This window comes from Patagioenas fasciata, chromosome 20 (genome assembly GCF_037038585.1).
Source record: "Patagioenas fasciata isolate bPatFas1 chromosome 20, bPatFas1.hap1, whole genome shotgun sequence".
In the NCBI taxonomy this organism is placed as follows: domain Eukaryota; kingdom Metazoa; phylum Chordata; class Aves; order Columbiformes; family Columbidae; genus Patagioenas; species Patagioenas fasciata.
This window is the reverse complement of record NC_092539.1, coordinates 10281816-10307411: the sequence shown is the minus strand read 5'-3', so window position 1 is coordinate 10307411 and position 25596 is coordinate 10281816. Positions and strand designations below refer to the sequence as shown.

The window sequence follows — 25596 nt, the reverse complement described above, 5'->3', positions numbered from 1 at the left end:
GCACACGGGCTGTGAGGAGCTGTGAGCGTTCGCTGCTGCCTCCCACAGCGTCTTCTCCTCTGGGCTCTATCGCTGCTGCAAATGCCTGAACCAGGGATGTGGCTCCTGGCCCAGCCTCAGGGCTGTGAGCCCGTGGAGCTGCTTGGTCCCTTTGTCTCCCCAGGTGCTGGTCAGCCAGGCTGAGCAGCGTTTCAGATGATGTGTCTGGGTCAACAGATGAGACAGATAGTCGTGTGCATGTGGCCAGCGTGTGCTGGGATGCCCTAGAAACTAGAAATGACAGAGTAGAGGTGCTGGAGCACTTGTGTAAAATATCTAAATAAATCTTTAATATTTCTAATTGCAAATGTACATAAATTGCACAGCCACATCATTTCTTTGAACACCAACAACTTTCTCTGTACATTATTACATAGTTTAAAAGGAGCTGAAGGAGATTCAGCAAACACTTCCACTTTGCTTTTTTGTTTTGTTTTTAAACATACTTACAAAAAAAAGATTTGTTTTTCTTTTATAAGAGGATATAAAACATAGCGACTGCTTATCAGGAACAAGTATCAGCCTAAGCAGATATACAGAGAGAGGTATATCTTAAGACACAGTGATGTATGATAAAGGAATAGGTGAACATGGAGACTGCACTCTGGGTACCGGTAGCTGATGCAGAACCACATGGCATTTACAGCAATGTCACAGCTCGGGCGAGCTGGGAAAGTCAATGCTTGACCGTGACACCTGTTTTCAAAGCGTGGTTGTTTCTGAATGTTGTGCAACACCCTCAAGATTGGATTTGGTTTGTGAAGCCCATGAGCTGCATGGTAGCGGTGCTGCTGTCGTCCTCCTTCTCCCCCCATGTGTCATTTTCCCCAGGGGAAAAGAAAAGGCAAGTTAGTGCTGTGTCTGGGGAGGGCCGGAGGGGGCTGCTCGGAGCAGGGCAGCCTGGTGGAGCTGCCCTGAGCGCCTCTCTGGAGGAGGGTGCCCCACGAGCCGTTGTGGGTGGAAGGACGGGGCGCTGCACGCGTGTCCCCGCAGGGTTTTCTGCTTGTGGCTGTCCTGGCTGAACACATCACTGTATTTTCCATCTCCTGTGCCTAAAAAGCCTCTCCTTGTTCATCACAGAACAGACCTCAGTGTGTTTTCTGTTGCATCTGGATATGGACATTAATAACAGGGGAGAAACCCTATGAGCTCTCTGAACTTTGGAAATGATAGATAACTTGCTGATTGCTTTCCTGGGAGAGCCTGTGATGCCTCACTCAGGTCCACCAAGTCCCTTTTCCCTTTTAGGAATATTTGTAGGAGCAGAACCTGTGTCCTGCACCCTGCAGCAACCTGCGGGGCTGGCTGCCAGCTCAGAGGATTCTCACAGTGCAATCAGTGCTTTACAACTGCAAAAGCAGAAAACAATACCAACCAGACTCAAATGACAATGCAGAGTGACGCTGGACTCTTTGGATGGCGCAGGATTTGCTTAAAGTGGTGCAAAAGGGGCTGGTGACTACACTGTAGTATGAGTTGGCATGGGGAAGGACTGGGGTCCCTCCGGTCTTTTGGCACTGAAGCCATAATCCCTGTCCCAAGTGATGATACCTGCTGTCCGCAGGGACCTTGGGACATTGTTCAGTCCATTTCATCCCCCTTTACGCAGAACTTTGCTCATTTTTCAGAAGTGTTCACTACAGTTTAACAAAACCCCAAATCAAAACTCTTAAAACAGAATTCTTGAGGTGGACCAACCCCAAATCTGGATCGCCGGCTTCTTTCCCTTTCCTCAGAGCCCCAAAAGGAGGAGACTGAAATCGTAACCTGTGTCTGGATCCAGATTTCCTGGTGTGAGCCCACCTCTCCAAAACAGCAGTGAGATACAGCCAAATCCTGACCGAATAAGCAGCACCAGAAGTAAGTTACTATATACAACTGTTAGTGAGATAGATACGTTACAGTAAACACTGAAAACATTTACAAAAAAATATTAAGACTTGTATTAAGATAAAAATTCGAGTGTGTTTTCATTTAGTTTACACTTTGACGAGTTTGCACTAGAACAGCCTCTTACTGTAGAAAGCGCAAGACTGAGAAAAGAAAACGGAGCCGATCACAGAAGGTTGGGGACAGTGGTTGCTTTGCTGTGGCATCGCCTCCGTATTGCTGCGCCGGGTCCGGCTCCGCGGCCGCCGCTGGCTCCCGCACACACCATGTACAGTTCATAAATAACAAACACAAAAGAGGAACAGAACTGAACTGAGCCTGGATCTTAACACCTATCCCCAACCCTCTGCGGGGCGGGGGGGGTCGCGTTTCGGTCCAGTTGTTGACGCTTGTGGGGGAAAGAGATGTGGGGACAGAGGGGCTGAGGGGGGGGAATCTCTATTGTAATGAGATCGCATTGTGATTTGAATTGATTTTCATACTGGCTCAGAAAACAAAGCAACAACTCCAGAGGGTGCTGGCACTGGAACTTTTAAGATTTTAACAACTTACTGTGGGAGGATTGAAGCGTTCCTGCTATTTTAGCAGAACGTGTGTTCAGTGGTTTGCGGGTCTGAGGTGACCCAGGAGTTTCTGATGGGGTGGGCAGTGCCTTGGCTTGTGGTTGAGGAGCAGACCAAGATGTACTGTGCTTGGCTTCAGTACTGAACAATTGTTTTGTGGGCATTTCTGTTTTTTGCAGCACTTAAGAGAGAGCACTTGGCCACATCCCCAAATTCCTTCTGTGAATGGAACCACGTGGCTGGTGGGGCGCCCAACCCCGTGCCCTGGTGGTGTTTCCATTCCTCCGTGTTGCTTCTCACTTGAATAACTTGTGTCTCTTGCAACACAAATATTTTGGAACTCAAAAAAACCCAACCATCTCTAAACATACATCTCAGGGCAACAGCGGTTTAAAAGAGTCTTTTTACAGTGTTCTCGTACTGCGTTTGACTCTGAGACAACGGCAGATGTACGTGTACGTACGCAGCGGTTCACAGTACCCTGTATTCCTAACCTGTCTGGGTCTTTCTCCAGCTGTAAGCTTGTCAGTTTTGTGATGTTCTTCAAAGCCATCTGTGCTAGTCTCCAAAATTCAAAGGTGACTGTACTTGTCATTGTACGTATTTACTTTTCTGTGAGGAGCTGTGGTTGGGGGCTGTGACTGCGACTCCCTGCAGGCGTTGGCACGGAGAGCGCAGCGCACCGAGCCGCACCGGCCTCGGCCCAGGGCTGCCAGGGAACACAGCAGCGGTTAGGGAAAAAAAATCATTTAAAAAAAGCATCTTTAATTTTGAGAACAATTGCGTGTGTCAGAATGCGGTTAACGAGCCTCAGGGCTGTGGGGCAGCACGGAACGCAGAGCACGCTGGAACGTGTCCCGCTCGGGGGTCACGCGAGGCTGGAGACAGAACCAGGGCCCTTGGGCTGGACATTTACACGTGGACAGGTGTGGAGCAGGGTGTTAAACCTTATAGTGGGAGGAACAGGCAGTGTCCTGTACACTGTACACTGGCATCCGTGTCTCAGAGAACTCTCTCTGGCTCTTGGTACGAGTGACCTGCTCTGAGACTGGGAGTCATGAAGGTCTAACTTAAAAAAACACCAAAATAAACCACAAACCAACAAACACACCATGGCGGCAGGTCAGCGGCACAATCCCCCGTTAAGGAGGTGACCCCTCCGCTGAGCACAACGTGTCTGAATGTGCCGGATCTGCGTTTCAGCAGTTAGGAAAGTCTAATCCTGGCTTATGCCTGCACAGTGCTCCTGACAAGGGGCCTTTCGGTGGTGGCTGCTGTTCTTGTTGGTTACTCCCTTATGACCATGTTTTACATTCTTCGAGCCGGATAATTTCCATGCAGTGCTCATTCCCAATTTAAAGAGGACAGTATTCCGAAAATGGGATCTTTTTTTTTCTAATGCATACTGTGAAAGAAAAGAAATACAATTACCGATCTTCATGATTCTTCAGGGCTTTTTCTTGTTTCTTTGTCTGTTTTTCAGAGCATTTCATCCCCATAACGAACCCTTTGGCAGGCCAAGCTGGTCGTTTCACGTAGCCCCTCACTCCCCTCTACCACGACAGGCACCAGGAAATCCAGCCCCTCATTCACAGCTCAGGGACCAAGCTCAGGTAACATTCACTTTATTCTGTGGCCACAAGTAAGTGTGGGGGGACAGTGCTGGGGGGCTCTTGCTTACACAGACTCTTCCCCATCATTTGTGAGGAACAGACGCTGTAGAGAGGAATCAAATCACCGGTCACCAGGTGCCAGCGCCTCCCTCGGCTTGTGTGCCAGAGCCCTGGGCTCTGCTCCCCGGGACCCCCATACCCTGTCCTGCCACTGCGGGGGCCCCACGCAGCACCCCACATCGCATAGAGCACAACTGACCTTTCCTCTGGACTGTATCCCCTAATTAACCACTAATCAGCTGCATCAATGCCCTGTGGACAGTCACTGGCCTCACAAAAGCCGCCTGGGGAGGAGGGCTGGGCTGGCCAGGGGTTTGCTGTGGGAGGGCTGTGCTCGGGGGGCACGGCGGGAGCGGGCCGAGCTTTGCTGCATCCAGCAGCACGCTTAAACCGGCCTGTGCCTGCTGCAGCCTGCGCCCAGCTCCCTTTATTCGCTTACTGCAATGGCAAGGACGTTTTTCCTTGCTGGGAGGGGTGAGCATCTCCTTTGGGCAGTTTAGAAGGAAAAGGTTACTTTTGTTTAAACATTAAACATGATTTAAATGCAACAGTGACAGCGATTCTCAAATATATGTTATTTCCTTATGCCACTCATCTCACACTCGATCTTCCCGTCCCCTCAATGTGCTGGCATTAGCATCTCGCACACGGGCTCAGTCACGCGCGCCGTCCGCAGTAAGGAGCTGGGTTCTCTGGGGAGAGCAGCCGTTCTCTGAAGCCGCGGCTCACACCTGCTGCTGCACGGTCTCTCTGGCCAGGCCTCCTCTCCTGCGGCAGCACCCTCCGCGGGTTAACAATTACTGCTGTTTCTGAATTCTCCATTCTCTGTAATCTGCAATTTAGTTGGGTTTGTGGGGGAGATCCCATTACGTGTCTGCATGCTGTACCTCTCTTTCAGCTGAGTAAGGGCACTCATTAACCGTGCGTTGGCAGCGTCCAGTGAAGCAATGCGTTTCTCCTGCAAACCAACGGGCAGAGGGGACTGGTTAGTGGAGATGCACGGAGACTTGTCCCTCTGATACCAGTGCTTGTCCCAACAGTGACACAGAGGCCTCTTGGAGCAGAACCCTTCTCTTTGGCATTCCTAGCTGTCAGGTTTTTAGGTGCTACTCATAATTTTAAAAATCTGATGCTATATGTAGGGCCACAAATGTACTTTGCTTGTGCGTGTGAGCTAAATTCATTTTAGCATCCTGAAGAAAATGAAGAGAACAGTTTCTCTAATTCTTCAGTTATACAGAAATTCATTGTACTGTTTGCTCAACTGCAGCTGTTACAAAGATGATAAGGTTCCTTTTCTAAAACCAAGCTCTCCCAAGACAGTTATTCCTGCCAGTGTTTAATTGATTTTGTTAGTGTAAATTAATAGTTTAAATGACTTGTGGCCTCCCAGGATGGCTTTGATGGCAACTCTCACCAACTACAGTATCGTAAGGATGGGAGCAAGAACTCCTGTGTTGCAGCCCGATTCTGCAACTCCTGCTCTCTGTGACACCCAACAAGTCATCGTCCTTCTCCGTCAGAAGCACCTCAGGGGCACAGTGCTTTGCCTGTAACACTGGAGGTCTGTATGAACCTGTCCAACACTATCGGACAGCCTGAGATGCCAAAACGGGTGTAGAGTGGCTCTCACCATGAGCCACACGGGAGGTGGCAGGGGACAGGCCAGGCTGTGGAGCCTCACGGATGCCCCTGTCTCTGCCGGGCTTTGCCGCAGCACAGGAGGGAACACGATGATTTACAAGCTTTGACCAAATTACCCTCCAGAAAAACAATGATTCTTTTCACAAATTACTACTGTCTCACCTCATTTTTAATTATCTATACGGTAAATTAGCCATGAGTAGTGACTCACAAGTGATTAATAGGGTTGTTAGGCGTAAGCCTAGAATATCCCATCACCTAGCCACAACCTGTCGGAAGCCTCGCTGCTGAGAAGATGCTGATCTCTGCCTAGACAAATGAAAAGATTATGGACCGTATTTTCAGATTCTCTTTTCCAAGCACAGTGATTTGCACCCATCATTTGATGCTCCCCTGCCACTGTAATCTATAGCAAAAACTGAGCTTCCCAATCCTGCAAGCCACAACCTAAAGGCTAAAAAAACCTGTGGCTTTGTTCTGGCTGGGCTGTGTGTTCCTTGTGCCCACGTCCTACAAGGGTTACTGGAGCACGAAGCACCAAGCAAAGCTCTGGACTGAGCCAACAACACGATCCTTCCACAAACTGCCACCCCCCACCCTCTGTGTCACCTGCCAGGCTCCAAGGCTGGAAACAGCTGTACGAATGTGAATGCTGTGAAATAAATCACACCCCGCTGCAGTCTGTCCCCTCTGTCACTGACCACAGCTGCTGACTCACCCACGCACGGTCGCTCACCCCCAAAGTGCTGCAGCGCTTGGTATCGGGGACTCACCTGTGCATCGATAATCTTCTGCTTGGAATCCACGGCAGCCTGCATTTCTGCATGGTCCTTCTTTAACTCCTCCTCAACTGACATCAGTCTGGGAGCCAAACAGACAAGAAAACAAATTACATTTGTTGAGCTTTGCTAAGCACAGGTATTAGTCTCATACACATCTAAATCAGCCACCCGGAGTGAATGGTACAGATTGTGTCCTCATTTAGTCCCTGACACCAAGGAAGCAAAGGGGTGCTGTAGGAAATGCAGTTGTGCAATTGAGCACAAAGAACACAAACGGTCATTGGTGCTACCTCTTCTTACATTCAAACCAATAAATAATAGTTCAGGACTAGTCTTTTTTTTCTGGTTCTAACCCTTCTCTAGAGACCTCTGCAGCAGACTGTCCTGAAGCTTAAGTGATACAGAACAGGGAAGACTGGCTCAGGTAAAGGTGCAGTTACCTGCACTGGAACAGTCTCTGTCCCAGACAAATGCGAGCGCCGCATCCCACTGGGTGGGAGAAAGGGATTTACAGCTTGGATTGAGGGGATGGTAATACGATCTTTAGCTAAACGTCAGCAAAACAACATGGAGCGGGCTGCCAGCCCTCCCCTCCTGAAGTTTTGCCTTTGTGACTCAGGAAGCTGTCAGGTAAGGGGGGTTACTCAGAGTCAGGGCTTTAAATCTCCCCACAGGCTGTAACCCAGAGGGGCAGAAAGTGAACAAATGCTGGAAAACGTGCCTGCACCTCTGAAGAAACCCAGTTCTCCTGAGCAAGGGTCAGCTCTAGCACCAGCCTGTCCACCTGCGCCACCGCCACCTCCAGCCTGCCCACCTCCCTGTACCTGCTGATGATGCCCTTCATCTGGATCTCCTTATCCTCCTGCTGCCGGCGCAGCCGCTCCTCGCTCTCCTCCAGCCTGGCCTGGTACTCCAGCACCAGCTTCTGCGTCGTCTCCTCCTGGCACTTGAAGCGAGTCTCATACTCCTCCAGCTTCTTGTTGGAGATGCGAAGCTTGTCCTGCAGCACCACCAGGTCCTGCTGGTACTACAGCACGCAAGGACAGACACAGGAGGAGAAAACACGTGGCACGTTACCCAGTAGGGCTTTGCCCTTGCCAGGGTTTCCCCAGAACCCCATCACGCCCCTCTCCTTGCGTTAGACTAGCGGCAAACCCGGCTCAGATAACCCCGCTTGCCGACACCTCCTCTTCAGTCTTCTCCGCTGCGCTAGGAGCGATGCCGCGTTCCATGGGGCGGGCGGGTCACTGGCAGGTTCAGAGAATGGGTTGTTAGCAGAGTCTGGCATTTCACAGGGGAACGCAGGTTAGAGGGAGTGAATGGCAAACGCAGCCGGCGCCTTCCTCGCGCTAACGGCGCGGGGCCGAGCACAGGCAGGAGAAGCTGCACTGGTGGGATTCTGGGTTTACGCATGAGCTCTTCAGTCTGCAGCAATAAACGCGGGTGGTTTGGAGGTGCTGGAAGCCAAGGAGGAGCTGCTTGTGCCTCCTGCCAGGCTGTGGCTCTGCAGCAGGGACAGACGGACGCCACCGCTGCCTCTTGGGCCCAGCATTGTAACTGTGCAATCAGATATCAAACCAGGTTCAATCCAAGAAGAGCTGCTGCGTGAACCCAACGCCCCACAGCTGTACTGTTCATTTGGATGAAGCTAAAAAGCAGCAGCAGAAGAATCACATACAGCAATCAAAAAAATTAAGAGCTAAGTCAGTAAGGCTGGGTACAGGTATTGCAGAAGCAGAGCATTCAGTACAACTTGCTTTGCTAAAGGGAAATCCAGTGTGTATCTATCTGTACCAAAAAACCCCACCTTAATTTAAAAAAGATCGTGTTTGGAAATTGTCTTAAAAAATCTCAACTGGAATAGCCTTAGAGTTAACATGCAGCTGACGATTTGACAAGCTGCTTTTAAGAGTCAGATACGGGAAAAAGGCTTCCATCTGAGTCATGAAGTCTGTTACAAAGCCACAAGTTGTTAATGAACTCACAGAAATTGTGTCTTTACATGGGTAGCTGAAAAAAAACCAACCAACAGCCTTCTTGTTTGGGCCATGGCCACCTGTGTAAGCACTCAGGCGATGGATGGACTTGATGTGTCCCGGTCCTGAGTGCTGCTGGGGCGGTGGAGCAGAGCAGCTCTCCTGCCTCGGCAGGGACCGCACTCCGCATCACGCTGTCTTCCCTTCAGCAAAGCATTTACTGCGGCACTGAAACGACACAGTTTGCACATGTAACCTGGAGCGATGAGGGAACACAGACGCCCATACAGGAGCACAGAAGCACTTAAGTCAGACAGAAGGGAGTTGCTTGAACAGGAACAATTAAATACCTACCCTAGCCTTAAAATAGGAGCAGCGTAAGTGAGCTCAAATGATAGCAGCAGAGGCCTCAGAGACCGAAGGAGTCGCTCCTGTCTCTAGAACACTTGTCTCACTCTCGGTTACCATTCACGTCTTACAGTAATGGGGAGAGAGATTATGCTAATGGTGATCTTTAATGTCAGTGACTGATGTGACAGCAAAGTAAAAGATGCTGCATGGGAATGAGACAGCAGGCTCCTGGAGGCTCCGCTGAACCTGGGACAGGGACTGGTTTGTGTAACGCTGTCAGAACTGGCAATCCCAGCGGGTACCCTGAGCAGGGCCCGTGCTGGCCAGCCCTAGCATGTATGGCGGCCCATACATGTCAGCGGGCTGCAGTCCCTCCGCCGCAGCACAACCCGTCACCGGCGTCTGCACCGCAGACTGAGCGCTGAGCCCTTTTCAAAGCCCTTCCATGAGCAAACGCAGCCATAGCCCAGTGCCTGATGCACCAGTCTGAGAACGGCGTCTCTGGATCTGCTGCCGGCTGCTGTCTCTGCTGAGCTATACCTCTGTACCTCTGCTAAACACGTACGTTTTTATGTGTCAGCTGCTATCGGATCAGTACGTGTCTGTATATTTGCAGGAACACACAAGGAGCAGAAAACCAGTAAGAAAGGGGCTGAGCTCTCACAAAACTCTGCCACACTTTTCCTGGGGCAGCCTGGTACCTCCCAGTCCCTACGATACCTGCCTTTGGCATTTCACTTGGATATAACATGTGACAGTCCCAAAATGATACAGCACAGCAGAACGAGAACAGGAAGGCTATCATAACAAAACCAGAAACACATCTGCGCTGGAAAAACAGGAAAGAGGCTCAGGGAGGGTGATGCCTGCAGTCCTGTGGGACCAGGGGGTGACACGCGGCAGGTGTGACAGCAGAGCAGCACACGGAGGAAACATCCCAAATGCTGTGCCCGACCGCAGCGGTCCTGGCAGGGCCAGGCTGCTGAGAAAGCACCTTGCAGAAGCAGCAACCAGCAAAGACGGGATCTTCTGAGCTTCTGGATGCTGCATCCGTATTTCTAACCCTCCTTCACCCCAGCCAGGCCGGCGCGGTCTCCTCCCTGCAGGCCCCAGCCTGTGTGACACAGGCGTGAGCTCAGGGCAGTGTCACTGCACCAGCGGAGTCACCCCAGGCCCCAGCGCTGCCTCTGAGACCAGGATCTGGACTTCATTTTAGGTCTGTTTACAGCCTTTTGACACGGAAGCTGCTTCTTGCTATATGTCCCCGTTGTGAGGGACAAGGCTCCCTGTACCTAGAGTCTGATGCAGAGCAGCACCGGCACTTGATTCCTGGCTCCTATTTTTCTTACTTGCTTTCATCAGAGCAAAACTCCAGCCACCAGGTGTGTGAAAACCTCCCAAACCTTCCCCAGAAGTGCCCGGTGAGGCTGAGCAGGTCGCAGGGCAAACTGACACCCCGGGCAGGGCCGTGCCGCACAGCCCACCTTGTCCCCAGGGCGCTCACGTGAACCACATTCAAGGAAATCCTCTCTCTATTTAGAAACTTGTTTCAATCCAATCAGGTTTTACCTTTTCTGCTTGGCTGAGCTCGTCCTTATTCCTGAGCTTATCCCTGTGCTTGGAATCTGGGTCAATGCTTTCATCTTCTAAAAACTGCATGTTCATATTCAAAAGCCAAGCAGCAGTGCGGTCCAGGGCATTGGGGTTCACAGGAGAAGGGGCCTACAATGAAACATACAACCATGACAAAAGAAAAACCTGTAACAGAAATGGTCATGAAAATGGAGAGAATTTCCTTCCGAGTGAGCCCTGCGCCCTCTCCCACGCTGCTCAAACAGCAACCAACACTCTGAGCCACCAGAGTGCTCGGGCCACTGGTAAAGGATGGCCATGAAATCCTTCTGCCTTGTTCTTCCTTCTCTGAAGAAGTGAAAAAAGACGTCTGCTCTGGCCTGGGACAGCTTGGAAGTCACTTCAGCAGATGAACTCCCAGAGGTAGAGCTTCTAAACGGCAGGAATGAGGTTTGGGGACTTCACTGAAATGGCCACCAAACGGGATTTCTTTGCTTTCAAAGAGCTTTTAGTACCACCAACCATCAGCAGTTTACAGGTGCCCCTAACACACAAGTAAAATAGGCAGATTAAGGGTAGGAGAGGCAATCTGAGGACTTCAGCTCTTGAGAGAAACTTTGCGATGACAACATGGGTGGATGGAGGAAAGATCCACAAACACGCCTTGGCCAGGCTTTCCGAAGGTCACCCGACTTCACCGTTGTCTTTCGGGAATAAATTCTGCTACTGAACAGGCTGCTCTGCTTGCAGAGCTCTGTGCCCTCTGTACCTAATGAGTATTGATCCACATTATCCCAACGCTGTTACGTGTTGTGCTTGCGAATGTCAGCGCATATGAATCAGGATCGTAAGCACAGAACTGTTCTGGACGGGGCTGATAAAGCAGCGCCGACCAAGGCAGAGAGGTAGTTACACCAGCTCCGTTGCTCTTTCAACTGCTGAAAAGGTGCCTTAATATCGTGTCTGGGCTTAGATGCAGCGAGCTCTTGCCGTTTGTCCATATTCTCTGGGTTTGTATTACTTTTAAAACTCTTCCTTTAGGCACTGAGAGGCCCCACTGTGTTAATTTTCTATAGGGTTAGTTCTGAAATGTCATATGAATAAATGAGGACTAGAAAAAACAATTTATCCATGCCAGGAAAACCAGAAGGCCCTGGGTCTGAGACCTACTGTTTTCAATTTTAGCACCACATGTTGCAAAATGTATTTCTGTGCAGACCAGCGTGTGGTCTGGGACCTGAACCGCTGCCCAGAACGTCACTGTCGGTGGGGAGCACAGCCCTGCCCGCTGCAAACACGAGTGTCCAGGGCACTGTGGCTCTGGGGACACGGGAGCGGCAGCAGGGAGACTCTTGGTTACAAGAGAGGATGAGGGAGACTCTTGGTTACAAGAGATGAGGGCCTGGTCCAGGTCTGGGAGATGGCGCGGGGTTGGCTATGGCATGGGATGAGAGCCTGGGCATGGAGAGGCAAAGCGGTGACAAGATGGTAGCGCAGGACGGAGGCTCAGTGGCCATCGCCCTCCCGTCTCTGCCACATGCTGCCATGTGGCAGCCACACGCTGACGGAGGAACACGGAGAAGGAATACTGGTCTATGTCCACGTCCCTGGAGGGCCTCCATCTCAGGCCAAGCTGGGTGCAAGAGCCGAGGTTCATCCCCACGTGCAATGCCACCACAGGGCCAGCACCGATGCGGTAACCCAGAGCCAGTGACATTGCCCCTCTGCAGCGATCCCCACCGGCCGATTCCTCCTCCAAACCCACAGGCTGACCCTGCCTGGTCCCTTCACCGCCCAGCGCTGGGACAGCCCCCGAACTCACCTGTTTGTGCATCGTGCGCTGCTTCATCTCGGGGCTGTCACCCTTGGAGGACGAGGACTGCTGCCGCAGGCGGGCGCCGCTGCCGGGCCAGTCTGGCGAGGAGGACATCATGCTGCCGCTGGAGGGTCGCTGGTACTGGACCGTGTTCAGCAGCGAGGGCGGCGTCCGGCCCCGGGAGACAGGCGGGGGCGGCGGAGGTGGCTGGTCTATCCGCCTCTGCGGTCCCGCGCTGTTCTGCCGCGGCATGGTGGGCTGGCCGCCCTTCTCCGTCAGCGAGAGCTGCCGGCGGGCCAGCTCTCCCGTCCGGCGGGCGAAGTCCTCGCTGGCGGCGGGGGCGGCGAAGCCGTGCTTGTTGGCCGTCAGCTCCTCGCTGTTGCTGTGGGAGCTGAGCGAGCTGTGGCACTCGGAGCCGGAGTCGCCCAGGCCGCGGGGGGACAGCGGCAGCCCGGCCGCCATCTGGTAGACGGGGTTCTGGAAGGAGAGGGGTGCCAGGAGCTGCGGCCGGCCCGGCGCGCTCTCGCCGCTCGGCGTGGTGGGGGTCTGGCCCACCCGGCGCACGGTGGCCATGCCCGTCACGCTGTTCTGCTGAGTCCGCGCGGTCCACACGCCCTGCAACTGCCCGAGGGACGACTGACTGTCATTGAGGGAGTCAGCCGTGCCGGGCGCGTTGGCCCCACTGTCCAAGAGCCGATTGTCCTGCAAGTCCACCATGGACAAACTCTTGCTGCCATTAGACATCTGCACGTCGGGCTCATTGGCCTCTGAGTAACTGGAGCTTCGGGCAGGCGAGGGCTGGGCCCCAGCAGACCTTGTGACAAAAAACAAGTCCTTGTTTTCAGGGGTTGGAGATGGTAACCGTGTGAAATCTATCAGACTGCGGGGAAGTCAGTGCGTAAGGAAGAGGAGAGGAAAACAAAACAAAAAAGAAGAGTTGTGAATGCTGCACCGGAGCAGGAAAACGAAATCACTCAGAAGAAATCAGCGTGGTGCAGCGGTGCGGGACAGGGACGCCCCGGCCCCTGCGGGCGCGAGGGCAGGGCTGCCTACGCAGGGACAGGGAGGGCAGCGGGGACACGGGGAGCCCTGGCCGGCCCACAGGGCAGCGAGGGGTGCGGATCGCAGGGCTGCGCAGGAGGCATCACCGACACACTAAGGGCTCTGCCGCCCCGGCTGGATCTGCTCCTCACGCTGACAGCACCTGTCACCCTGGCTGTCCCCACACCGCTCCTGTGTCCTCCGCTCTGTCCCCTGGCTGTAAGCTCCTCGGGGCAACCCTTGTACAGCATGGAATGCCATGGGGGCACGATCCACGCGGGGCAGACAGAGCGCTAACCATGAGCTGAAGCCTGGCAGCTGAAGGTTACCCGTTATCCACCCACTCCTCCTGCTCTAACGTACATTCATGCAATATTGATTTCTCGGGGATAGGAAGAAAGAGCTTTGCAGTAGCTTAATGTGAATATACTGCTGATCAAAGATGGTGCATTGTAAGCAAGTATTTGGGTGAAAGCATATTGTCAGAGATCCTCCATAGCATTAGATTTAAATAATTGTACCTCACGCTGGGAAGCATTAGAGATGAAAGCTCTGATTAGAGCAAGTCCAGCACCATTGCTGCCTTTCATTCCTAATTAAACTGTTAAATATTTTGTACTTTCCACTTACAAACTATTTTACTAGCACAGTCTTTCAATTTGTGTGGGCTCCATTTCATTTTCCACAAACAGAAACATTACAGGTCTGCAACAGAGTCATCTTCCCATGAATGAGACTCTTTGCATAATGAGGCCAAAAAACTATGTTAGGTGACTGTGTCTGTGAATCACTGCACATCATTAAAAACACACAGCTTTATAAAGCTGGACAGAGCAGACTGGAATTGGTTGTTAGGTCTCTACAGCTTGGCATCTGTCAGAGAAATGTCCAGATTTGGATCTCAGTGGATTCAGCAATACCTGGTTTCTCAACAAAGATGGATAAGGCCAATCTTATACATCCTGCATACTCAGAGACCTCATGAACTTACTGGAGATACCCATCGCTTCAAGGTCAGTACAAACAAGCCCTCAAGTCCTCAAAGGATGAACATTTTGCCTCTCTAGCCACATCTCAACAGCTGAGACCAGCACTGCCAAGTTCTTCATTTCCCAGACCACATGCCCAGTTTTGGCTCTCAAGGGCCCAGGATGGAGCCAGGCACCTGCACAGCACCTGCTGCTGGGTCTGGATTCACACCTGAACAACAGCCAGTGCCCGTCCTGCAAGGGGGAAGCCCGGTCCATGGATCAGAAAAAGCCCGGTCCATGGATCAGAAAAAGCCCAGTCCATGGATCAGACAACGCCACAGCGCAGCCTGTCCTGCCCGTCCCTGCCTGTGCTCAGGCTCCGGCAGCACATGAATACTCAGTATTTCCCTGGTCTGTGGCCAGGCCACCTTTTATGCTCTTACCCAGATAAGTCATTCTCTATCACCATTTTCTGTAGCCCGGCAGAGATGCTGTTGCCAGCGTTGGGCGTGGACGCGGTGTGATCGGCCGTGACGGAGACCTGCACGCAGGCCGGGTTACTGAGCGCCGAGTTGACGTCCCGCAGGATCCGGGGCAGAGGCCCGAGTTTTGTTGCAGTGCCCTGGGGCAGAAAAAGGAGCAGAATGACTACCAACATCTTGTATTTTTGCTGGAGAACTGCGGGCGCTGCCTGCTGTTGGCGGTACCCCCCGTACCTGCTCCAGCTGCGAAACGACTTCCCAGAGCAGCGAGTGCAACGTGGAGAGCTCCCGGCCCAGGTCGATGTAGCCTTCGAAGCCAGCTGTGTTTGAGATGGTTTCTGGATTGGAAATCTCCAGTAGAAACCTCTGCATGTTAGTCCATTCATGTTCCAGGAACTGATTCATAAAGGACATGTATTCCTCTTTGCTGCCAAACCTATCAAGACAGCAATAGGAATTTCAGCTAAGTCCTGTAAATAGAAGTGCAGTCAACAGAACGGGTATGTACAGAGGCAGGTAGGAATTCCAGAGCCTCCTCTGGCACCTGAACCCTCCCAAAGCCTTTGGGATCCCGGGTTGCTACCAGGAACGTGGTACACACCACTGATCACAGAACCAAAATCAACTCCAGCCTAATCCCGCTAAGTCCTCATCAGCACAGGATCTCCATGGTAGAAATGAAAGCTGTTCTTGGTAATGGAGTGTATCGTACTGCTGGGTCAGGGCTCAGCCTCCAGAAATAGGACCTGTCACTGGAAATAAATCGTAATACCAAGCACCATCAACTGACTGAAGCCCATGACTGCTGGTGGCAGGAATCCTCTCCCTGCTCTCCCAGAGGCACTGAAGCCAACTCCAGCTGCACCGGCGGCTGCTGCCCCAGCACAGCCGCTCTGGGCATCACCTGGAGAGCTGCACTGGCCACTGGGCCAGCGTGTCCGTCCCCCTGGGCTTCCCGCGGCCTCCTCCTGCCCTCCGCCCAGGCTTCGCTCCCAGTTAGATCTCCTATTGCCAGCAAAATGGGGAGGGTGGTTCTGCTGTCCCAGTGCTGCGCCAGTGCCAGCGACCCTGCGAGGAGCGGCTCGGCTGCGTGTCTGCAGGACGGCTCTGCCCCATCGCTTCGGCTTGACCCATGTCAGATTAGTCAAAGAGCCTTTCCAGCAAAGTGCTGAAAATCTGAAAACCCTTTAGTTAGGGACTGGTCAGGAATACAGAGAATTTCTGTCATCTAGTGTAACACACTTGTACGTCTTTGGTCTGCGTCTGCGTGCGTGTACGCGCGTTCCTGACTGCGAGCCTGTGTACTAAGCTAGTTTCCAAATCTAAGAAGCTTTAGACAGAAACTGTCCATTCATGTTTCAGAAAGCTCATCATTTTGTTATCAGAGCTCAGAGTAAGTAGCTCAGAGCTGCAGCCAGTGGAAAGATTTTCAAAAATCTCTGGCTTTGTTTCCATCAAACCTAAGGGCTTAGTTAGAAATTGATAGTGTCCCCGTTCTCTTTTCATACCTTCCCAGTTCACACAACCGCATTTTAACAGTAGGGAAGGTCCCAGAGCTCACAGGAGGGAACAACCAGCTCCTGGGCATTGCTGGTGTTTGGTTCTGGTCCTGCTGGTCCCCTGTGACGGGGTGGGCAGTGTCCCTGCTGCCACCCCGCCTGCTCCTCTCCGGGGTCAGAACAGCCTGTTTTCCTGCTCATAAAACATGTCCTGTTTTGGAAACTGAAATGATCTCCCTGACCCGACAGTGAGGGAACAGGTCCCAGAGAGACAGGGGGAAAAAGCCAAGAGAAAACAAACAGCCCTTTCCATGGAGGGAAGGGGCGGCCGGAGCTGAGGCTCTGCCTGCACCCTGAGGCTCCTCCTGCACCCCAAGGCTCTGCCTGCACCCCGAGGCTCCTCCCGCTTACTTGGCGAAGTTGGCGAGGTTCTGGGTGACCTTGGCAATGAGGGTCAAAGTGCGCGCAGTGCGGTCGTCAGGGTACTCCTGCAGGAGACTGAAGAGGGACGGGGACATGATGGCTGGGCAGAGGAACCGCAGGAACAGGGAGGCACTGATCAGTCGCTCGCTGATGTCCGGGCGGCCTCGGTTGCTGCATTCTTGTCTCCACGAGGCAAAAACTTCCTTGAGCTCCCTTGGGAAGACGCTGCAATGAAAGAAGGACATGCAGGGATGGCACATTCAAGGCCAGAGTGTTCAAGCTGCCACACAGTCGCAAGTAAACATGGTGTGTATCAGCCGTGGGGCGCGATACCCAGACCTGTACGAGGGTAGGGCCCTCTCACCCCATCGATCCACAGCAGCACCATTATCTACACCACTCACAAGCTCTTGTCCTGTTTTGTTGAGTGTCTGTTAGGAGACTCAAACCACACAGAAAAAACCAAAGCCGCTGTGTAAAGCTGTCAGAGAAGCTTTCAGACTAATGTTCCTGGTCGTACTGGGCGCCAAAACCCCAGAAAACTGGGAAGACAGATGAAAAAAACTGTGCAAAGCAGCTCATCCCAAACCAGTTGGCCATGTCATGGGGCACTTCAAACCGGTGGGAGACTCAGCCCCCAAGGTGGAGAGCACCCCTGGTAGGAACAGCGGCAGCACCGGGGTCACCGGCCCAGCTGGTGCTGGCGGGTCCCACCGTGCTGCCACGGGTCCCCTGGTCCCCGCATCCCCACCCGCCCCGGCCACCAACCACTGTCCTTGTGTCAAATGCAGAGGTACAAGAGCAGACTGCAGAGGGGTCAGACTCCACTTTAGGCCACAAATCTGAACAAACAGCCATTTCAGAGCATGGTTTCCCAGTTTTGCTGCAGGGACTATCTGGGAGAAGCAAAGCAATGTCAGCTGGTGTCCCACTGGCCTGTCCCCTCATCGAGGACCAACTGCCCTGCGGCTGAACCTCACACGGGTTGGGAAGAACAAACCAAGGGACCTGCATGGCCAGAGGCACCATCCACCATCCCCCAGCAGCAAGAACCAGGCGGGAGTTCCGCAATGGAGGAGAACACAAAGCAGGAATCCACCCGCATGGATTCCGATGGCACCGACACTCCATGGACACACTTGGCAAACGCTGCCCTCGCGTTCCGTTCTGCTCCGTGTTGGCTTCGTGCTTCATGCTCGTGAACTTTTACCCCGTGCTTTATAAATGACATTAGCAAACGTCTTCAGCTGGATAAATTCTCCTCTGTCTTTGGCTTGATCCAGGCAATTGGACAAAGCCCTTTCACTTCATGGTATTTGCCCAGAAATAGGAGAATCCTTTAAGCAATTTAAGGCTTGAATGATCAGGACAGGTTGTACAGTTACTGGAAAGTAAACCCTTGAAAACATGTACAGCGGCTGCGAACAGCCCTGAGCGCTGTTCACTGTCACAGCCTGCGAGACCATAAACGTTTAATTGTGTACCGGCGGACGGAATTCAGTCAGCCGGCTTTATGTGACAAACGGGCCCGTAATTCATTACCCAACTTTCCAGTAACGAGCTTCCACATGCTGAAATTCTGCTTACACCGAAACTTTCCAGATGTCCAAATTATGTCATAATTATAACAATTTTGGGTTATTGTAAACCTCTTTCCTCTCTCCGGCAGATGAGCGTGCGCACTCTGCCGTGCTATTTAAAGCAAGACGGTTTGCATTCGGGTACCTTGGCCAACCCCAAACACTCATCAGCCCATTTAATCCCCAAGAACCGCTGAGCAAAAGGACGGAGGGGAAACCACTGGGAGCAGCAGCTCAGCTGCCCCAGCCCTCCTGGAACAGCAGCACTGCAGGAACAAACTCCCTGCATTCCTGACTTTCCTTAGGTCACTTTCCCTAGGTCACTTCCCAAGCCTATTTTCAGAGTGACCTTTTAGTGCTCCTTTGGATTATTTTAGAAAGACACTCATTCAAACAATTACAATGCACTGGTGACTAAAAGCAGTGAATCCCTCCTGGGAGCGCAGGCGAACGCGGTTCCTGAGTCACAGAGTTACTAATTGGCCCAGGATAAGGTACAGGATACCTGTGAAGAAATCTGCCCTTTGCTTCTTTGCGGCAGATAAAGGAAGACTGAGACTCTGGCTGCTTGTTCTCTCCCTGAGAAGTATCAGGAAAAGCAGCTCCCTCCCTGGGCTTGTGGGAGAACACACTCGGTGTCCTGGGAGATGATATAATGAGCTTTCAGACCTCAACACAACAGCTGGGGTGCAAGAGAAAATGAGAAATCTTCATTATCAAAGACTTCCTTTGCCCAATATTATCCTTAGTTGATGTTCTGCAACAACAGTCTTGCTACTAAAGACATTCATAAAAACTAAGCCCAGACTTTTAAGCAAGAAGACTGCAAATCCAGCAGCAAGACAAAAATGATCATTCTCTTATATGATCAGAGTCTCTGGGTATGTTAGCAAGAAGCAGAAAGAAAATACTTCTATTTCTCTGAGTAGAGAGAGTCACAAGCCTATCTGTTTCCCCTTTGAGGTCATCTTTGCAGGCAGCATCCGTAACAGCACCACGGGCTCCTGTCCCCAGGTCACACCGCCAGCCACACCACCACACCACAGCCTTCCTCCAACCAGCTCTGCGTATTCGGGCTTGTCCCAACTCATTGCAAGAACCTTTACCCTGAGAACAACCAGCCAGGAGATGTCTCCAGGTGTATTCCAGGCCGTGGGCCAAGGAGGTGATGGGCTGGGGCAGCGGGGTCGCCCGACGAGCAGCAGCATCCTCCTGCCTCAGCAGAACATCCACCTGAACGAGCTGCTGCCAGACTCCCTGCAGAGCTGCCAGCCGAGGGACAGGCACCGACAGCCCCGAGATGAACTCGTCCCCCCGTCCCCGCAGCCGTACCGTGCGGAGGGAGCGATGCTCGCGGGTACTGACCAGTAGGAGTTGATGATTTTGCAGAACGCCAGCTCGCAGCACATCTTCAGGTTGCTCTGGTGTTCAGGAAGGTCCGAGGATGAACACTTACTGGGATCCACCTCGCAATTTTCATCCGATTCGTACAGAGCCTTGATAAATTCCCCTGTAAAACAAAGAGCCGGTGATGGGTTTTGGAGACGCGAGAGGCGCCGTGTTCAAGGGAGCCTGTTCACAGCCCCGGTGCCCGAGCAGGGGTTCAGCAGGAGCCGGTACCAGAGGCTGTGCCCAGCCAGCTCTCGGGATCCGAACGGACACAGGAGCAGCCGCTGTTGCCTCGGGAGCTCAGAAACCACCCCAGCAACCCCGCAGAAACGCACCCGGGCTCCCAACGAGCACGTTCCACCCCTCGTCCCCAGCTGGCAGCTCTGCCTCTGTGGCTATGGGCTATTGCACAGAACTGTGCTGCCGAAACAGCCGCTTCCAGGCCCCCGGTGCACCCGGTCCAGACGCGCTCCCCTGGGCTGCTCTGGTAGGAACCGCGCCGGCAGTTCTGCCATTATTTGTAGCATGTCCTGCTACTGCAGACCGGCCTGGCGCTGACGAGCCAGGGTGATTCACAGGAGAAATCGGTAATTAAAGGAAAGAAACAATTTACTTGGTTTATTTTGAGCTTGAACATCACACAAAATTCAATTAAAACATTTCTCTGCGTCTCCCTGTTCGCTGCCTGGCTGCTCCTCGGCTGCTGCCACCACCCTCGGGGCACCGGCACAGGCCCCGGCACCCAAGCTGAGCCGCTTCCCAGCGCCACACATGTCCGTCCCACTTAGCGGCCACTGGGGACACTGGGTGACGGGACAAGGGCAGTTTAGCCAGGGACCTGCAGGTTGAGCGATGTTCTGCTTTGGTTTGCTCATCTCCTAATTCCTGACCATCCTGGATCTTCCCACCCTCCTGTTTTTGCCCACTCTGCTCCGCACTCCTCCCCTGCTGCCAAACCAGATGTTAATTACGCGCTGGAGAGCCTCTCCAATGTATTTCCAGCTCTGGCAGGGAGCTCTGGCTCTCTCTGCTCGCCTGCAGGTGATGCCTGCTGTGATTATCTGGCCCCATTACTTGTTTGTGCTTCATGGTTTAAAGGAAAGCGCTATGCCATGTTGCGTTACCTTGTGACACAGATGAATCGTTTCACTGATAAAAGGTCTACACAGAATCGGTGCCCTGAACAAGAACCGGAGGCTCCTCCTGCACCAGCTGCAGCATTAACACTGAGCCCTGAATATTCCAAAATTCTCTGTCTTCATTAATCTCCTGGATTTTTAGAAGTTTTATGAGGTAATCTACTTACAGCCTTCAAATAGAAAACCTTACAAGGCAGAAATGGATAATATTGCTTTTCTTCTTCCTGTGGGCTATCTCTTGGTTTGACTGAATTTGCTCAATGATCTCCCCTTCCTTAATGTTGTCATTATTGTTATCTTACTATTATTATTATTATTCTATTAAGTATTTACTTTGCACCCTGCTAAAACTACACAAATCCATTAGTAGGAAGCCAACGTACTAAAAATTAACAGCTCAACAGAAACTCCTCTCATCCACTGCCGGGGTTTGGCCGCCCTCGGCTGAGGTTCAGGCACCAAGCGGCTCCTCCACGTCCCCGCGCTGCCGCACGCAGCGGCACGGCCGTTCCCCCCCGACCTGCCCAGGAGCAGAAGCTCTCATTATTTTCATTTGCATCAAGAGAAATATTTTCAGAGGCATAAACACAGCCAGTGCTTGAAAAATAAACTGAAATAAACCCCCCAGGAGGGTTCCCAGGGGCAGTGGGAGGCAGCTCGCATCACTGTGACCGCGAGATCGCATCTGACTGGCAGGCGCTGGGAGGAACTGGGGGAGCGGACCCCGTCGGCCGCCGTGACGCTGCCAGAGGACACAATGCCTTCAAACATCCATTTGTTTTCTCCTCTGAGAGCAGATTAAAGCGCTAGCTCAGTGACCTTCGCCCGGGCGCAGGGCTGTGGCCGTGCCCATGCCCAGACCCACTGCCAGGGAAACCCTCCGGTGGAAAAGCCGGTGTGCCCTGCGGCCACCGGCGCTCAGGTGACGGTGTCCTCCGAGGAGAACCCGTCCAGGTGACACTCGCCCACGCGCTGTACGTACCTAAGGCATCTTGCAAGTATTTCTGCCCCACCAGCTTCAGGTATTCTTCGATTGCTTTGGTGGCCAGTGTGTTCTCCCTGAAAATGAGATGCTCATTCTCACCACAGCGATCAACTTCAGACATCATCAGGTCAGTCAAGAAATCCTGGAAAGCAAAGCCCATGGTGGGTCACAGGCAGCGACAGACGCTCCGTCCGGCTCCGTTCCCCTCTCCGGGGAGCGCGGAGGAGCCGCGGTGACCCCGTGTGCCGCGGTGCGACCGACCGGCCCCACCTTCCTCCTGCTTCTCCAGCCTCATGGAGACAAAAGGAGAAATAAATCTCCAGGGAGTCACAACTTTTGCACCCAAAAAATTATTCATTCCAGGCCTGCAGCACATTGGCCCCTCCATCAGTGCTGGTCTTTGGTTGGGTCTTGTGGGTGAAATGTTTGCTCTGCTATTAAATGTGGCTGCATTTGGTGTCTGACTGCGCTGGTGGCAAAACGGGGGGACACCGGGATGTCATGAGCTGCCCCACAGCTGAGCATCAGGCTGCAATGTGCACCAAGGTGCTCAAATGTCCTGTTCCTCAGTATTCATGGAAACAACCAGCACTGCTACAGCACGTGTTTTGGGCGCATCGATGTGCACACAACCGAATACCGTGCCGTTTGTAATCTGTGCTGCAGAGCGATGGAGGGGCGAGCAGGCGCGGACACGCCGAGAGTTGCCCCGAGCGGCCATCCCAGTACCAAACTGCAAATCCCAGCAGAAAACCAGCACTTCGGCCCCGGCCCCGCGTCCACTCCAGCGCAGCATTAACTGATGGCGCGGGGTCACGTAGCTCCCTGTGCATTCTGCTGCAGATCCACTATGTGGTGTAGTATTTAGGCTGCTGTAGCCAGCGTTAATGCAGGGGAAATGCCATGCGGTGCTTAATGCTGATACACATTCAGCCTCTGTTCCCCCCACGGCTGACAGGAACAGCAGCTCCGGGCTCCCCCCAGCATCACGAATGGATCCGGCACCGGGTCCGTCACACGTATCGGACCTCTCACTGTCACCCCACGCAGGGGATAAAGCAACGTTGACATAAAAATTCACTTCTACATCCAAGGGCACCTTTTTTAAAGCCTTCCTCTAGAACAAAATCATCTGCTCAGTAATCACCTTCCACTAAGAAATTCTCCTTCATCCGGTGGGCCCGTCCCACGTGTGACCCGTTCCTGGCAGGGGCAGGAGCACCCCTGAGCTGCCAGGTCCTGTCCCCACTGTCCCCACGCTCCCAGAGCCCCCCGAGTGCTGTGACTGTGACCCAGACACGCGGAGGGGACACTCGGGTCCCACTCCCTGCCAGCAGCTGTGGGAGATTTGCAAGAGGCACTTGGCTCCATTTCATTTTTCACGCGGACGCCTCTGCACCGAAAGTTTAACTGAGGTTCGACCAACAGCTCCACCTGAAACCAACGGACCCAAATAATTTAATCTATAAGCCCTTAGTTCCTGTGCTCCTGTCCCAGCCAAAGGAAGATCCACACACGGGGGGGATCCAGGTCAGCATCTCCGCAGCAACCAACAGCCCCAGCCCTCCCACCTCCCCACGATGGGACCAACAGCTGCCCGAGGAGCCTCCGGAGATCCAGAGGAGCAGCTCTGGGAAAAGAAAGGAGTCACTTCCATTATTTCTTTAGCCAGAAGATCCCTTTGCTCAGATCCCACTGCGCCTGCAATGCTCCAGAGGTAAAAATCCCCCCTGGAAGCAAAGCACACGCCTCCCCTCGCTATTTTCTCTCATTTTACCCCTTTTATCAGCCAAGCTGGAATGAAACATTAAACTCCTGCTCAAATCCCATGAGCTGCTATCTGGGTAACTCCATCACCTTTATCTTCCCGGGTCTCTCCCGGGGTACGTTTCAATTCCAAGCCACAGCTCAGGCTGACACAAGGTGCTGATTCTTAATTAGCAGCCACTGACCTTGGCTTTGCTTGATTCTCTTTCCTGTCACTTTCCCAACATACTAATTATCTCAGGAACACTGAGTTTTACGGCTTCTCTTAGCCAAGTGTTTGCTTTTCCCCTCTTGTCAGCCGCCGCGGGGCCAAGCTGCACCGCACAACCCAACGGCCAAGCCTTAGCCAGCGATAATGCGAACTTCCATGATTTTAGACCATCCACAGAATCCACTAGAATTTAAAACGAGACAAAATTCCAGTGTGGGACTCAAGACAAAGCCAGAGGAGATCCCCCCACACTTCTGGTGCGGTTGTTATCCCCGACTGAGCACCTACAGCTCGGCAGCTGAGAAAACAGCCTCTTGTCTCCAAAGGAAAGCTGCTGAAATCCCAGAGAGCCCCTTACGGCACAGCCCGCAGCGCTGGGGTGTAACACGGCACAATCCAGCCTTGCTCCCGACCAGGGGACGGAGGCGAGAGCCACCATGCCCAACAGCGTCCCCAGGCTGGGCCCGCGCAGTCCCCAGCAGCTCCGGCCGCCCCAGGCGTCTCTCCAGGTTGTACCAACCAGCCCCGAGACCCGTGAGGGATCAAAACGCCCCCAAACGCGTCCCGGAGCGGGTTCCTGGGCTCCACAAGCCTCCACCGCGGGTCGGTTCCCACGACACGCTGCGATTCCTGACCCAGGGCCATCTCCAGATCTTCCCCCATGCAAAAAAGCCACATCGGCTCCGGATCACACGTCTGGTATCTGCCTTGAGTGCGCCAGCAGCCTGCACTCGGAAGACACAAATGGAATGCAAATACTTGTTGAATCCCTCCGGGGGCCTCACTCACCCACATACAAGGCTCTGAATAAAATGCAATAACTAAAGCCAATAAAACTCCCTGTTTCTGAGCAGCAGAGATCAGCAGGGGGTTGTTTTTAGTTAGGGCCCCCGGCAATGGAAGAAAATAAGATGCTTTATTTCATTACATTGGAGCCAAGGAGGGAAGGGAAAGGTCTACAGCAAAAATTAAGGGCTGTGGCAGCATTCTTCAGCCTTGCCCCCGTGTTTATTTTAAGCATATTTGCTCCAGACTGGACACAGCTGAACCTGCGCAGCTTCAGTCACTGCACATACGCTGATCAAGAAGAGCAATCCAGAAATACAAGGCAGCACTGGTTTCCAGCACTTCTCAAATAAACCGAGCAGGAGCCCGCAGCAGCACGTGCTCCTCTAAGGCAGCTCCTCAGGACATCACACAAACACAGAACGTCCTGCTGGTGACACCCGCGGTCCCCAAACCCCTCCCCGGGCTGCAGCCCATTGTTCCCAACATCCTAACTGACTGATGGGCAGATTGACTTTGAAATAATAAGGTTCTCCACAACACAAGCCTGATTAATAGGATTGACTTAACCTTAAGAGGATTGAATTGATAAAGGTAATAAGATTACTGCTTATTTCAAAGACTAGCCCAGGGTCCAGCTGGGCTTCTATGCAAAGGTGAAGATCGCCAGGGGTTGGTAGGGCTGTAGGTTGCAGGTGGCCGAGTGTCAGGACACGGCGGCACCGATGGTGCCCAATGCGTGAGGAGTGCGGTGAGCGGCAGAGACGGGTCCTGGGCAGACGGCGCAAAGTCAGGGACCCCAACAGCCCATCCCCGGCTCTTCACCACCACACGGCTCCCCTGAGCACCCGCGGGGACACTTCTCTGCCGGGAAATGCAGCTATGTTCCCTCCTTTGAGCACTGGAGCTCATCCTCAACACTTCTGGCCTCTTCTAGTTCTCCTTGGAAGAAGGAGGCGCAGTGGCAAGGCAAGGGTTAACGCACAGGAACGCGAGGCCATCACCTTGGTCAGGGTA

At 53.0% G+C, this 25596-nt stretch overlaps 1 protein-coding gene across 10 annotated transcripts in view; it reads right to left on the bottom strand.

The window, feature by feature from the left end:
- Nucleotides 1–302: 302 nt before the first annotated feature.
- DAB2IP (DAB2 interacting protein) overlaps nt 303–25596 on the bottom strand; it is a 147277-nt gene continuing 121983 nt past the window's right edge. For 8 of the 10 annotated variants that reach the window (XM_071817237.1, XM_065853613.2, XM_065853616.2 and 5 more), the window contains 10 exons: nt 21813–21957; nt 19668–19812; nt 16711–16947; nt 15035–15236; nt 14762–14940; nt 12313–13186; nt 10488–10640; nt 7416–7618; nt 6583–6670; nt 303–5123 (listed from right to left, as the gene is read on the bottom strand). In XM_071817237.1, coding sequence (XP_071673338.1) covers nt 4956–5123; nt 6583–6670; nt 7416–7618; nt 10488–10640; nt 12313–13186; nt 14762–14940; nt 15035–15236; nt 16711–16947; nt 19668–19812; nt 21813–21957 — 2394 coding nt within the window. In that variant the 3' untranslated portion in view covers nt 303–4955. The remainder of the gene's footprint in view (nt 5124–6582; nt 6671–7415; nt 7619–10487; nt 10641–12312; nt 13187–14761; nt 14941–15034; nt 15237–16710; nt 16948–19667; nt 19813–21812; nt 21958–25596) is intronic. The other 2 variants (XM_065853615.2, XM_065853614.2) reach the window with 2 other exon arrangements.